We start from the raw sequence: 15,126 nt of genomic DNA, 5'->3' as shown, positions 1-15,126 counted from the left end.
CCGCCCCCTGCCCACAACGGTAAGACCCTCCACTCCCAACCCGCCCCCCGCCCACAACGGTAAGACCCTCCACGCCCACCCCGGCCCCTGCCCACAACGGTATTCAGAGCCAGCCTGTTATATTATGCTGCAACATCCTACATGATCACTTGTATGTTTGGTTGTGTAAAAACCTGGGCTTTGCAGTCCGGTCTGTATCTGTAGGCTAGCTACGGTTGGGATCCTATATAGGACTAACGCTTCCGGTTCTTTAACAAGTCTCTCTTAGTGCTCCGATTCCTCAATGGTTCCTTTTATGATTCCTATAGTCCTAATCGTAAGTGAATATATACAGTACCAGTAAGACTCCCTAATCGGGAGATAAGCGACCGTCAGGTCGCAGCGTGATTTTAGGCCAAAATGTGTATGAGCAGTGTCCAATTTTTTTTTTAAATCGGCCTGATGGTGGCGCTGTATGGGACAGATCAATGTAGATGAGATGAGTGTAGACATACTGTGTACCGATTTGCGTGATTTTAGGGCAAAATCTGTAGGACGGTCGCAATGAATAATCTTTAGTTCAGACAAAAGTCCATAGTACATAGAAGTAAGTAACATACAACAACTTCTGAAAAAAATAAGATAAAAACAGATCATCTTACCTGACCTGCAGCAGGCTGCTGAGCCAGTGCTTTCAAAGCCTGGTTCTGGGCTCTTCACAGGGTTTGTTAGATCAGTGGTTCCCAAACCTTTCAGGTCGAGACCCAAAAGAGAGATTAGACGTTTTCCTGGGACCCAAACTAGTGAAAATAGCAGATCTACAGTGCTTGTAGCTCGGCTATTTACACTCCTTTCACAACTTTTACTTTTATATTTTAGATGCACAGAATTTCTTAAAGGGGCCTGTCACCTAAAGGGTTACTGTCACTTTCAGAATCATCTTAAAAAACAAGTTAATATTTGTATGATGTCATTGTGGGGATGTGCAAATTATAAGCCAATCAAATTAATTGTCTGTAGCTTGACTGTATGACTACTTACTGTACTGGTCAGCTGTTGTTGGGCAGATTACACTGTGACAGTTTCAGACTGTTTCAGGATCCACACGGGAGAGAGACCACATGACCTACTGTATCATACTATTATAATTTCGGGGCTGACAGCGGAACTTTAATTATTTTATTTTATTTTTCTTTTGGGAGAAAATTTAGAGGAGAAAAATCTGTTATCTTTTGAAATTATCTTTTTTTTTTTTGTCATGTAACAACCCAAAAAAGTGTATATGTACTCGTGTTGTGTGCCCAAAAATTGGTCTGTGACCCACAAATGTGTCCCGACCAACTGTTTGAGAACCGGTTTGTTAAAAGATGCTGTTGTCAGACCCATCCAGACGCTGCATCAAGCCCTGGTTCTGCCTCAGACAATCACACTCACCCAGCAGCCCCATCACAGTGTTCTGTTCTCTCTCCTCAGGCTCCTCAGTGAAAGACAGCCTGCGGCTGCCTCTACCTCAGGGAGACTCGGGCAGCGAGGAGGGGAGCGGCTCGTCGCCGGCCGGCTCCCCCCGGCCGGAGCGGGGTTCGGTGGGCGGCCTGATCCGAGGCACCCACCGGGCCCTGCTGGCTAGCGGCTCCCTGCTGGCCTCCATCGTCCTGGGCCGCGACCTGGACGTCCCGCCCAGGGTGCCCCCTCGGACTAACCCCCCGCCCGCCTTCGACGAGCACCACGTGTGCACCCACCACCCCGAATCGCCCGAGATCGTCACCCCGCCGGCGCCCACCGTGAAGCCCCTGGCGTCCTCCTCGGACCCCGCGGTGGTGGACGACCTCATCATCCTGTCCATGTCGGAGTCGTCGCGGCCCGCGCCGCCGCCGCCGCCCTCGGACTCGAACCTCCTCCGGCGCCCGGAGGTGGTGCCTCTGCCCCTGACGCCGCCTCCCCCCAACCCCCGGGAGAGGAGCGGCCACCGGACGCCGCAGAGCCCCCGGAGCCCCAGGCACATCCCCCCGGAGCAGCGGGTCAGCCCGGCGGGGGTCTGGGGGGCCCCCAGCCCGGCGTCCCACCAGCTCGCCGCCAACGGGGAGCTGGGGTGCACCGAGCAGGCTGCCTGGGACCAGCACTTTGCAGACAAGCGGAGGAGGTCCGCGTCCCAGGGCCTGCATCCCTCTCAACTAGGTGGGTCTAACGGTAGTGTAAAGCAGTGGTTCTCAACCTGTGGGTCGGGACCCCCAGGGGGGTCCCCAAATTATTTTGGGGGGTCCCCAGATGATTAACTTAATGTTCAACATTGTTTTCTCACTCAAAAGTAAACAAACTAACATAAAGTTTAAGTGTATAGAGGGTATCTGCACATTTCTCAATGTAAGGACTTTTTAATACCTCTAAAATGACAAATTAAACATTGGCCAAATTGTCAAATATTAGAGGCAGAAATTGTGAAAATAGCTGATCTACATGCTCACAACGCCTCGCGCTGCGAGGCGTTGTGAGCATGTAGATCGGCTATTTTCACAAGCATGTAGATCTGCTATTTTCACAATAAAACGGTGTTATAGAAAATGTAATGCCTCAACTCAATTATTTTGGGGGTCCCCAGTTAAAATCTGATTATTCTGGGGGTCGCGGCCTGAAAAGGTTGAGAACCACTGGTGTAAAGCACTTTCCCAACTAGAACCAGAACTTTCCAGAACCAAGAACTTTCAAGAACCTGTGAAGTTCCGGGACCACGTTCTGCTCACGTTTCCATATAACCAGACCTGGGAAGGTCCCAAAAAAGAGCAGCAGCGCTGCTGGTCCCGCCCACAGGTTCAAAGGTTCCCAGAACCTCGTCTGAAACCGGGCTGTGTGCTATAGAAACAAAACCGGAACCAAAAAAATAGGCTCAGGTTCTGGAAAGTTCTGGTTCTACCTTGCAGTGGAAAAGGGGCTTATGAGCCATTGTGATTTCTTTAGTTTCTTCATTCTATGATGTCAATTCCAAGTTCAAGGCCGAGTTGGCCAGGTTATTTAGGAAAAGGTGGGTAATCAGCGACAGGTGTTTTTCGACCGTGATTGTGAGCCAGGCTGGTGATCTTGGCTTTTAGCCGTGTACGTTTCTTTCTTTCTTTCTTTATTATGCCGAAGTGACGGACTGAAAGTGTACGAATAAAACACGTTTGTTGAACTCTAATGACAGTGGTTCTCAACCTGTGGGTCGGGGTCCCAGATTATGTTGGGGGGTCCCCAGATGATTAACTTGTTTTCTCACTCAACAGTAAACAAACCAACATAAAGTTTAAGTGTATAGAGGGTATTATCCACATTTCCGAAGTGTCAATTTAAGGACTTTTTAAAGGGATATTCCACTTTAAAAATGCCTTGCATGGGTCTGCCTCCCCAGGCTCAGGGCCTCTCCCCATACACACCCATTGTAACTTCAAACTCCATTTTAACCATGATAAATTCCTTAAAAACACCCATTATTTTTCCTGTTGACTCATATTACCCTCCTAATACGTGAGCAGGCCGTGTTTTTCAATAATATTTTTCATTTATTTTTAATAATTTTGTTTTGTATTTATTTTTTCTCATTTTCCCAAAGAATTATTAAAAATAAATGAAAAAGGTTATTGAGAAAATACAGCCTGCTCACGTATTAGGAGGGTAGTATGAGTCACCAGAAAAAAAATAATGGGTGTTTTTAATGAATCTATCATGGATAAAATGAAGTTTGAAGTTACAATGGGTGTGTATGTGGAGAGGCCCTGAGACTTGGGGGCAGATAACATTTACATCAAATATCTAAATATTGAATGAAGTAAATTAAAAACTGTTCAGGGTGTTCATAAAAGCCTGATTAGATGATACAGTTTTTTTGAAAGTGGAATATCCCTTTAATACCTTTAAAATGACAAATTGAACATAGGCCAAATTGTCAAACATTAGAGGCAGAAATTGTGAAAATAGCCGATCTACATGCTCACATGAGCATGTACAGTAGATCTGCTATTTTCACATTAGGACCGTGTTATACAAAATGTAGTGCCTCAACTTTTAGTGCTCGTCAGGGTGGGGGGTCCCCAGTTAAAATATGATTATTTGAGGGGTCGCGGCCTGAAAAGGTCGAGAACCACTGCTCTAATGGACCCGATTTTTGGACAGTTATTATTATTCACATCACACGTCTAAATTAAGTTATTTTTCGTCAGGCAACCGGTAGTGCTTTGAGTATTGGACTTGGGCACCACAGGTAGTAGTACCTCATAATCTTTTGTGCTGGCATCCATATTTAATTCATTGATTAGATTCATTTGCAAGGATTTTTTTATCCAACAATGTAGCTCACACACACACACACACAAAGTGTTGTCGAGCATGAGTCATCGCCCCTCCGCAATGAAATTCATATTAAGGCTCTATTTGCATTGCAAAAGCGTGATCCAGCCAGCATAGCGTTTGTCCCTGGCAGATTGGATTGGATTGCACAACAGAAGGTAGAGCCAGGGGATGGAGTGATGCAAGTGTGAGGAGGGAGGGAGAGAAAGAGAGAGAGAATACTATCTTTGTTCTAGGCAAGAAAACTTGTATGTCCAAGGAAATGGAGAAAGAAGCTGTGCTCCGATGGATTCAGCGGATCTATTATTTAGTCGCAAGCTCCTGTTAACCCATTCAGAATGGATACACATTATTGTGTATCATTATTTTATACTTTAACTATTGAAAAACAGCAGATATACAAGCTCACAGCACACCGAGTGCCGCGCTGCGAGCTTGTAGATCTGCTATTTTTGAAAAATCGTGAAAATTTGAATTTTGACCCGATTCTATAAGTGTCTTTTGAATCCTTCTAAGATTTTTTGAAAAACCTATGTTGTTTCTATGTCAGCAATCTGGCCAGCCATCGTCAAAGAAAAGGTCCTTTTCACTTAACTGGAGCTCAGTTAGTCTGTTCTTGAGAGACTACTATGTCAGTGGTTCTCAAACCTTTTCATGTGAAGGACCCCCAAAATGATATGTATTTGGCCACGGACCCCCATCTCAAAATATTTAGTTCCAGGGACCACCCAGAAGCAACATTTGAGTTACAAACGTTCGCTTTGAAAATACATATATTCAAAGATTTGCACACATTTTCAGGACTTTTCCAAAAATGGTGCCGCGCTGTGAGCTTGTATATCTGCTATTTTTCACTGGTTAAAGCATTCAATAATTCTAGGCCTAAATGGGTTTTAATACTTTTTTATCGGTTAAATATTTATAAAACCCTCAGACTGGACTTTCCAAATCTTGTGAACAAGGGCCGAAAACGGCTGATCCGTGAGCGAGCTTGCAGCGTGTCGCGTGGCGAGCCGCTTTGTGAGCTTTTTAACTGTTCTGCTGCTGTTGACGGCGCTCACCGTCATTGAAAGGGTTAATACCATGGCGCCGTTGACGGTGAGGACTGTGAATCTTACTGTATATACAGTAAAGATATTATTACTTACTGTACGTCGCTCCGGTCCCGCCCGCATCGGTAATGTCGGCGATTTGTTTACAACGCACGTTGGGCGTGCACGCGAAGTGAAGCTCCTCAATGTTAAGTCAATGGAGAGGCCCATAAAGAAACTTCATTTAAACAAAATAGCCATTTTGAGACATTTTGCAGCAGATCTAAATGTAAACAAGGCACAAGGCAGGGCGCAGCCATCTTCCTCTTCTTGTCCCACACTGTCATGTGACTAGATGACGTAATCGTTGCCGTCAAGTGATAATCCAAAAAAACAAAAACAACCCCCTTCCAGCCCTTCAAAATAATAGCGGCGGCCTATGGAGGAAACTGCGTGGCACCGAGGCACCAAGCAACCTTCAGATTAAGAGGCACTAATTGTGTTAAGATGCTACTTTTTGCATTTTTTCCCGAATATGAATCCTGAAAAGTAACGGTTATGGAACATATGAGGTTTCTGCCCGACCGAGGTTGATATCTGGGGCATATTAAGCCGTTTAGACCTGGAACGCATCTTTTAACCACTTCAACCATTACTTTGTGCTTTAACTTTTAAAAGATCTGATTGTAGATTGTAGATCTGCTATTTTTTGAAAAATCATGAAAATGTGCGCAAATCTTTGAATATATGTATATTTTTTAAAGCGAACATTTGTAACTCAAATCTTTGCTTCTGGGGGGGTCCCTGGGACAACATATTTTTAGATGGGGGTCAAATACACGTGATTTTGGGGGTCCTTGACATGGAAAAAGTTTGAGAACCGCTGACATAAAAACATGCGTTTTTCAAAAAACCTTAGAAGTATTTAGGAGACACTTATAGAATCGGGTCAACATATTGAAAGACTTGCACATATTTTCTCCGTTTTTCAAAAATAGCAGATATACAAGCTCGCAGCGCGGCACTCGGTGCCGCTCTGCAAGCTTGTATATCTGCTATTTTTCAATAGTTAAAGCATACAATAATGGTTAAAGTAATAACGCGTTACCGGACTTAACGCGTTAACTGGCTGAGCAGCCAGAACGCCCTGGCTGCCAGCGCTCTCTCTCCCCGGCAGTTTGAACGGAATTATTGTCCTGTCTTTTTAGCAGGAAATAAGGAGGGCTGCGATGGCTGTGCAAAAACTTTTCTTTTTTTTCCCACTCTGACTTCAAAGCTGGTCTTCAGTGTTTTGCATATCGTGGGCAACAGCCGGTCCTCTGCTCTGTGTCTCGGCGCTAACACAACATCACTGGTGTACACCAGGTATTAAAAACAAGTGGGTGACATTATTTAGTGCTTTAAGCTTGCCATGGATTTCAGTTACATCTTAACAGTAGAGGCCTGCAATCTCTGTAGGTACGTCTGCAGTTCACACGTCGCGAGAACGGTTCGAACGTACCGACCACTGTGGAAATGACTCTGGCCGTGGCCCAAATGAGCCAATTGATTGAGCCTAAAGCATGATTTGGCAAATTACACCGCACCTGTTTCACCCATACCTGCCATTTCATTACTTAACCGGTAATCAGTTCACTTTCCACAGTCAGTTTGCGCTCTTCAGACATTCTCCACACATTTTCCACAGCCATTTACCACTGCAGAAAAGGCACACAGACAGACAGACAGACAGACAGACAGACAGACAGACAGACAGATAGACGGTTACAACAGGTACTCTGACAGCAGGTATTGCATAACAGGCTGGGGCATGCATTCCCAACTTGCATAATTCCTGAGCACAGTTGTTTAAATAAGAGTGATGGCAAAAGATATAAATTATAACAATAATAGAATATACATAAAGTGTGTAATAATTAAAGACATATTTTATACATAGTCACACAACAATAGTTGCGTTTACATGGACACTTTTACTCTGATTAAAACAAGATTTAAAATAACTTTGACATACACCGAAATAACCTGATTAAATCCAATCTGATTTCAATTCTAATCGGGTGCAGAGCGGTGGTCTAGAACGCTTTACAACCTGATCAAACACCAGATCAGATTAATCTCACCACATGTAAACACTTCAATCAGATTTATTTGAATCAGATTGGAAGAAAGGTGTCCATGTATATGCAGCTAGTGTTGTGCGAGATCAGTGAAAATAGCAGATTTACAATCTAAATCGTATTTTCAGTATTTTAAAAGTATTCAATATTTATATATATTAGTTACACAATGTGGGTGGCTTCAGAAATATCTTTTCTATCCTCGTGGGAACAGCTATACACTTTGGTCTAAATGAACATGCCATTATATACCAGAAGAACACGTGCACACACACTCGGTGGCGTCGTTTGATTTTTCTCACGTAGCGTTTTGACACCCGCCATGCAAAATATGCATTTGTCACTTCTTGCCTATAAGGCGACAGTGACACAGTTCCCAGATTGTAATGACTGCGGAGTGGCTGCTTAAAGAGTGGGTGGACTTAACTCTCAAATACCTGGAACGCGCCCGAGTCGCGTTAGATTTGAACCACTTTAACCATTATTGTATGCTTTAACATTAGAAAAATAGCAGATATACAAGCTCACAGCGCGGCACCGAGTGCCGCGCTGCGAGCTTGTAGATCTGCTATTTTTGAAAAATCGTGAAAACGAGTGCAAGTCTTTGAATATCTTTGACCCGACTTCTAAATCCTTCCTCTAAATCAGTGGTTCTCAAACTTTTTCATGTCAAGGACCCCCAAAATTACAGGTATTTGGCCGCGGACCCCCATCTCAAAATATGTTGTTCCAGGGACCCCCCAGAAGCAAATATTTGAGTTACAAATGTTCGCTTTTAAATAGATATATTCAAATACTTGCAAAGAAAAATCATGATTTTTTCAAAAATAGCAGATCTACAAGCTCGCAGCGCGGCACTCGGTGCCGCGCTGTGAGCTTGTATATCTGCTATTTTTCAATGGTTAAAGTAGTCAATAATCGTAGGCCTAAATGGGTTAAAGAGGGCTATAAAAATGCCCCGTGGTTGCATTTCACACTCCATATCGGGTCCTTTTGACTCACAAAGACCTGGATTCTCCACAGAGGCCTTCTTATGCCGCGCTTCCCCCCTCGGGTACTCAATGGAACACGTTTTTTTGGGCTTTTCAGGCTGCCCGTTTGCCAATCTGAATCTGGCAAACGGCGTGCATTCGTTACATTACGCAAGAAGCCAACACATAAATAAACACCGTTTATTTGTTAAACCCATTTAGGCCTAGACTTATTGAATGCTTTAACTACTGAAAAATAGCAGATATAGATCTGCTGTTTTTGGGAAAATCGTGAAAATGTGTGCACATTTTTCAATCTATATTTTTCAAAGCAAACTTTTGTAACTCAAATCTCTGCTTCTGGGGGGTCCCTGGAACAACATATTTTGAGATGTGGGTCTGCGGCCAAATACATTTAATTTTGGGGGTCCTTGACAAGAAAAGGTTTGAGAACCACTGATGAGAGGAAGTCGGCTCAAAGATCGGGTCAAAGATATTCAAAGTCTTGCACACGTTTTCAATAGCTAAAGCATAAAATAATGGTTAAAGTGGTTAAAATCTAACGCGACTCGGGCGCGTTCCATGTATTTGAGGGTTAAACATCGTATCGCGTTAGCTCCTTTTGATTGTAATGACTTGGTGCTCATCATCATAGGCAGCGATAGACAAGCTGCCGCGAGGTTGCCAGCAGCTGGAAGTGATTTTGAAGAGGATTTGTTTGCGCGAGGACGTTTTTTTTTTCTCTCTCCTGTGTAACTGATAGCTCCTCTTTGGCAGCTGAATGTCTTTAGCTGTCTTGAGGAGTTGTCAGGGATGTAATAGTGCAGTGTAGCAGTCAGTCCCTTTTGAAGCTTTTGAAGTGTTTTCCGCAGGACTAGCAACCTGCCGTGCACTTCCACTGTGTACCTTTATTCAGGTGTCTGTGATGTTGCTACGCTGCGACTTTTTATTCAACGCCGCCTTTTGGACATATTTCTGGTTAATTGTTTTGGGTGAACTCCCGTGACCGCGACACTTCCCCCGATGACCACGAAACCGAGTTAAATGACATTTAAAAAGGCACTTTTGTACAAAATGAGGAGCAAGAACCATGGCTACTATGTTAGCATGATGATGAGTTCCAGGAAGACAAAAGGGCTGCAGTTACTATGCAAGGGATAATGTCTGGCTGATAACCCCCTCGGCTTTGCCTCGGGGGTTATCAGCCTAAAGGGATTTTTATTTCTCGATAACAACCACTCAGCCAGACGCTATCCTGCTTATTACACGGCTACTCAATGAAATTAATAATTTGACTCAAAACTAAAAACATATTCCACAAGTGTTGCGCTGGGCGTCCCCCCAGCGCAACACGGTCGCCTTGGAAAACAAGAAGTGTTGGTTAAATAGAATCCATTTTCTGTTACTGCATCGTTTATTTCTCGCTTCAAATATTTGTAAAAAACATTCTTGAGGGCAACGTTTAGTTGTAACTGACACTGTGTGTTGGTTCACAATTCACATGGCTCTCATGTTGAATACAGCACAACATTCACACAGTGCAGCCTGAGTGCAGCAGGTGCTCCCAGCCTTTGTTTAGGCATCAGTCTGTCTGCAGAAATAATCCACAGCTGATTTCAGTGATTGACCAATCAGAATCAAGCATTCAACCGAGCTGTGTAATAATAGCTTAAAATCTCTGCTGATGATGTAATCTGTGCAGTGTTTTATTTTTATTTTGGTATGTCATGGTCTTTAGATTTAGAGTGACTAGACTAGTGTATTATTGGAGGCCGATATACATGTGTGTGAGCTGTGAGGTTGAGAAGGGTGGTGAAGATTGCCTTTGTAAATTAACACTGTTGTTTTGTCTTATCCTCTTCTTTTCTAGTTCTGGACCTGCCGCTGTGCCAAGACACGTTGGACGCGGACGACAAGCCCGCCGCGGTGCCCTTCTCCCTCTACCCGGACCCCCGGCTCTGGAGCCCCAAGACCCGCCGCCTGGAGGTCAACGTCATCCCCCGGCCGCGGCCCTCGCCCGTCCGCCACCGCATCGACCCCTGGAGCTTCATCTCGGCCGGGGCGCCCGCGGGGGGCCGCGGCGCCCGGCGCTCTGACAGCCACCCGCTGGGCTACCAGCCCTCGCCCACCAACCCCTTCACCAACTGTGACCCCTTCCCCTCGCCAGACTGTGACCCCTTCTCCCTGAGGGCCGATCCCTCTTCGGGCAGCGGCGCCAACACCCCGGACGCGCCTTCGCCCTTCGACCCCTTCCTGGCGCCGTTCCCCACGTCGCGCTCGGCGCCCGCGTCCGCCAACGGCTCGCCCACGCTGCCCACGTTCCGCATACACGCGCCCCTCAACCCGGCCGACTCGCCCCTCATCGACCTGGGCTGGGCGGCGGCCTGCGGCGCCGGCAGGGCCCTGGACGGCACCAAAGAGAAGGTGCGCCCCCGCAGGACTCTGGGGCTCAAGCCTTTCAAGTCGCCGACGCAACTCCGAGACGACCGGTTCTGATGGACGCTGGGGGGGGGGCTCTGGTCTCTTCACAGGGAAGGCTTTTCTTGACCACGCGGACGCCGGTCTGTCTGTACTACTTTGTCCAATGTCTTAAGAAGCATTTGGAATAAAACATTTAAAATAAAACGAGACGAATGCACAGCCACTGATTGCCCCGGCGAGGGAAGTTTTGCCTCATGGGAAGCAAGCCACTCAAAAAGGCCATCGGTGGTACATTGGATCGTGGGATAGGTGCCCGAGAAGGAGAAGAAGCGAGCGTGATCTGGCACTCGTTTGAAATTTCTCTCTTCTCACGGCTCTGGAGATTCAGATCAGTCAGACCCATCCTCAGACTCTTTATCGCCGTGCTTTATATCAGCCGCTGTCATCTCCCCCCACCCCCTCCTACCTTTGAAGCACGGGGACCACGCAGAGGTGGATATGGCGACTTGCACGGCTTTTATCTGCCTCTGCCTTTCTCTCTCTGCAGACTCTGAAAGCAGTCTGGGGGCAAATGGAGATTTGGAGTGCCTTATTTCGTGAAGTGTTTTTAATCTTTTCCTTTTTTTTTTAAGGTTCTTTCCTTAAATGGTTGACCTGGTGCGCAGGGATGATGCTATGAAATTGGCTTAAATGTGCAAAAGGAGCTTAACATTGCTGTGCAAGACAAATATGTGTGTGCGTGTGTGTATGGCTATGTGGCCTGACTCACTCAAACTGCTAGGAGGGCATACCTACTTTTGTCTCGATTTTTAAACAGTCGCTTCCAGTGTCGCAAATATGGGAGAAACGGATAGTTATGCAGATGGCTATTTTCCTCTGGAATTCCACAACGCATGCAGAATCTCAAGACGAGAACAGTGACCCAGGCATTCCGGCTCGAGGGAACAGATAAAATTCCAATCACATTCCTGGGGACGTGCCAGGGAGCAGGGCTGGGGCTGATTCAATTGGCTGGATGGAGGAAGTGAGAGGCGGCAGCGGCCCTGTGCGTTCCCCTTATGTGCCAAAGAGAGACCCTATTTAGAGTTTAACACTTAATACAGTATTGGTATTTATTTTTTACCTGCTCACGAGCCACGGCACCAAATGGGTGGGCGTTTGCCATACAAGAAAATTAGCATTTGAAATCTTAGTTTTTCTTTTCTATGACACTAAATAAGAACTGGCCCCGTGAACTTCGTGAAGTAAAGCCCACATGCTATGTGAGAGCCGTTGAAGGGCTCCTAAACACCCCGACTCTCCCACTCTGACCAGCACCATCATTCACCATGCAGGTGGACATTTTTGTTAAAATCCATTGAACATAATAAGTAGACAAACACATAAAGAGCTACCCCCAAATGACCATTATTACAGGTCTGTAACTCTGAGAGTGTACAAATTGCGAACCAATTGGTTCCATGTGTACACTCTCAGTTGAGAGAGTTATAGGGATGCTTGAAAATAAAACTTTTGAGAACCACTGTCCTAGTGGACTCCTAATGTGCCATACTGTACATACATTTTCTGAAGAAAACCTGGAGACTGACATTCAGTAATTGGGTCTTATGATCAAAATAACTACATTAAAAAACAAAATCTAGAATTTGCCACAGATGAGGGATGAGGCCAAGTCTTGCCATGGACAGTCGGACACATTTGTCCTTGCATGCTTGGTCATATTGATGACCCCTGCATCTAGTCCACACGACGGTATAGTTTATCCATTAACTGGATTGGTTTTGCGGTCAAGCATCGTTCGGCATCTAAAACAAGACACCAAGGAAGAGGCAGTGCTTGCTGACTCCCTCTCTCTCTCTCTCTCTCTCTCTCTCTCTCTCTCTCTCTCGTGTCTCTCTCTTATTAGCATGCTAGGAGTGAAGGTTCAATTACTGATAGGGCTCCTTGGTGAAGCCATGTCATTTGGAAGACAATAAGAGCTTTGTTCCAATGAATGGCGTAAAACCTCTCCAGAGGGGGGAGAGCTTTCTGATTAGCCTAATAATCCTGCCGACGAAACGGCGCAGGGCCCCGATAATGATAATAAGCCTGGCGATAAGAACGGAGTGCATTAGCAGCGAACCATCCAGATATTTGGCTAATTATTTCACCCCCGACATAACATGGAAAAAAGAAGGGAAAAAAAGCCTCAACCCTGTATACAGTATTTCACAGGAGGCATTCACATGCTTTCCTGTTGTGTTTTTAACTCTAGTCCTTGACCGTTTTGAAGATATGTGCCCCTGAATTATGTGCAGAGTGTGGGTTATGGGGGTGTGCACAGTATATCGTCGTTGTCGGGTGGAAACCTCGTATCTCCAAGTTTCAAATGTGTATGTTTTTTCGCAAAGTAAAGCCCTGCCTCATCGTACAAGGCCGTCGCACAAAAGTAGTGAAAACAGCCGATCTACAAGCACACAACGGTTTGGACATACAAGGTTTTCACCCGACAACGACGATATGAGGGATAGAATGTAGGAGTTTCAGAGGTAATGTTGGAGAACCCAGACGTATCAGTGATGTCAGTCATCTCCAAATTTGGGCACTGTTTCAGCATGCGGCTGTTACCATGGCAGTGACGCATGCGCAGAACAGGCAGCGCTATCAGTATCTCCAAATTTGGGCACTGTTTAGTATCAGTGATTTCAGCATGCGTGTATATCAGACATCGGACAGACAGACATTCGGTCGTTTATTAGTAGGATGCCCATTTATAGCTGTGGATTCTTTAGCTTTATAAGTCCTCTCCCGGTGCATAACACGCTCTCGTTCCTGTAAATGTTTTCAGCACTGTTTCTCTTCTCGCTTTGCTTTTCTTTTCATAAGCCAAAGAGACGAGGAGGTTCTTTTCTTTTCTGTGCCTTCTCGCCAACGGCTACTCCACTGCTGACCAAACAAAATCTCCAACAGTTGGAAGATTTCTCTCCTTCTCCCCCTCGGGTGGAGACACGCGCACAAGCACGCACACCCACACACACACACCACTGTTCAGAGAGTGGTTTCGCTTTTCATTTCACCCTTCCTTTCCCCTCTTCCACAATTTCAAAAGTTTGCCAGTGCAAATCTGCCCCCGCCTGACACTGCTGAGTATCCAGTTCGGCTTCTCTCTCTGAATAATAATAACAATAATATCTTCCAAAAAAAAAAAAAAAAGTACAGATTGGATTTCCCTCGGCGGTGCGTTTTTACGGAGCCACGCCAAGTCGGTTTCTTTTGAACTTTGCGTGTCATGTTGTTGACCTGGTGGTCCCAGGCGGGAAGAGGGGGGTCAGAACGCGAGGAAGGCTTGAACGTGTCTATTCACTCACTGCTGGTGGGCATGAAGGAAGCAGGGCAACGGGCCAAGTGTTTGATGCTCATAGAAATGCCTTTGGCTTTTTAAAAATGTACTACTGTCGCTGTAGGGCAGAAAACCTTGTAGCCGACGTCCAAAACCTACTTTTCAGGAAATGGAATAAAACCTGCGTTCCAATGTAGTTACACTCTTTTTAGTACCTTTCATTGGTTAAGTATTTATACAGGCTATTATGTTCTTAATATACTATAATTCTGTAGGGCAGAAACCTTGTAGCCGATATGTCCAAAACCATTACTCTTCAGTAAATGGAAAGAAAAATAACCTGCGTCCAACGTATCCAATGTAGCTATTAGTCCCACGCTCTTGTTAATACTTTTTATAAGTATTTATAAAGCCCATAGACTATTATGTTCTTATTCCAGTTAGACCTGAACGCAAATCTGTGTCACTTTAGATTTGAAACACTTTAACCATTATTTTATGCTTTAACTATTAAAAAAATAGCAGATCTACAAGCTCACAGCGCGGCACCGAGTGCCGCGCTGCGAGCTTGTAGATCTGCTATTTTTGAGTGAACATTTGCGCGCGTCTTTGAACATTTTTGACCCGATTCTATAAAATGTCTTCTAAATCCTTCTTCTAAATCAGTGGTTCTCAAACGTTTTATGTCAATGGACCCCCAAAATAACACGCATTTGGCCGCGGACCCCCATCTCAAAATATGTTGTTCCAGTGTCCAAAAAATCACGATTTTTCAAAAATAGCAGATCTACAAGCTCACAGCGCGGCACTCTGTGCCGCGCTGTGAGCTTGTAGACCTGCTATTTTTCAATAGTTAAAGCATTCAATAATTCTAGGGCTAAATGGGTTGTTAAGTACGTATTTCTGGATCTTAGCGCTGTGTTGGATCACTTGGATGTCTTTGTTTACCGGGTTTAAACCCAGGAGGTGAT

The 15,126-nt window shown here is 45.3% G+C and overlaps 1 protein-coding gene across 1 annotated transcript in view; it reads left to right on the top strand.

The window, feature by feature from the left end:
* The window catches only part of LOC308298566 (mitogen-activated protein kinase kinase kinase 11), a 101,208-nt gene extending 86,625 nt beyond the window's left edge, over positions 1 to 14,583 (top strand). The window contains exons 9-10 of the mRNA XM_080742207.1: positions 1,453 to 2,154; positions 10,286 to 14,583. Coding sequence (XP_080598333.1) covers positions 1,453 to 2,154; positions 10,286 to 10,911 — 1,328 coding nt within the window. The 3' untranslated portion in view covers positions 10,912 to 14,583. The remainder of the gene's footprint in view (positions 1 to 1,452; positions 2,155 to 10,285) is intronic.
* Positions 14,584 to 15,126: the final 543 nt, after the last annotated feature.

This window comes from Nannobrachium achirus, assembly GCF_963921795.1.
Source record: "Nannobrachium achirus genome assembly, chromosome: 14".
NCBI lineage: Eukaryota > Metazoa > Chordata > Actinopteri > Myctophiformes > Myctophidae > Nannobrachium > Nannobrachium achirus.
Note: the sequence above shows the minus strand (reverse complement) of the source record. Positions and strands in the feature narration are given on the sequence as shown.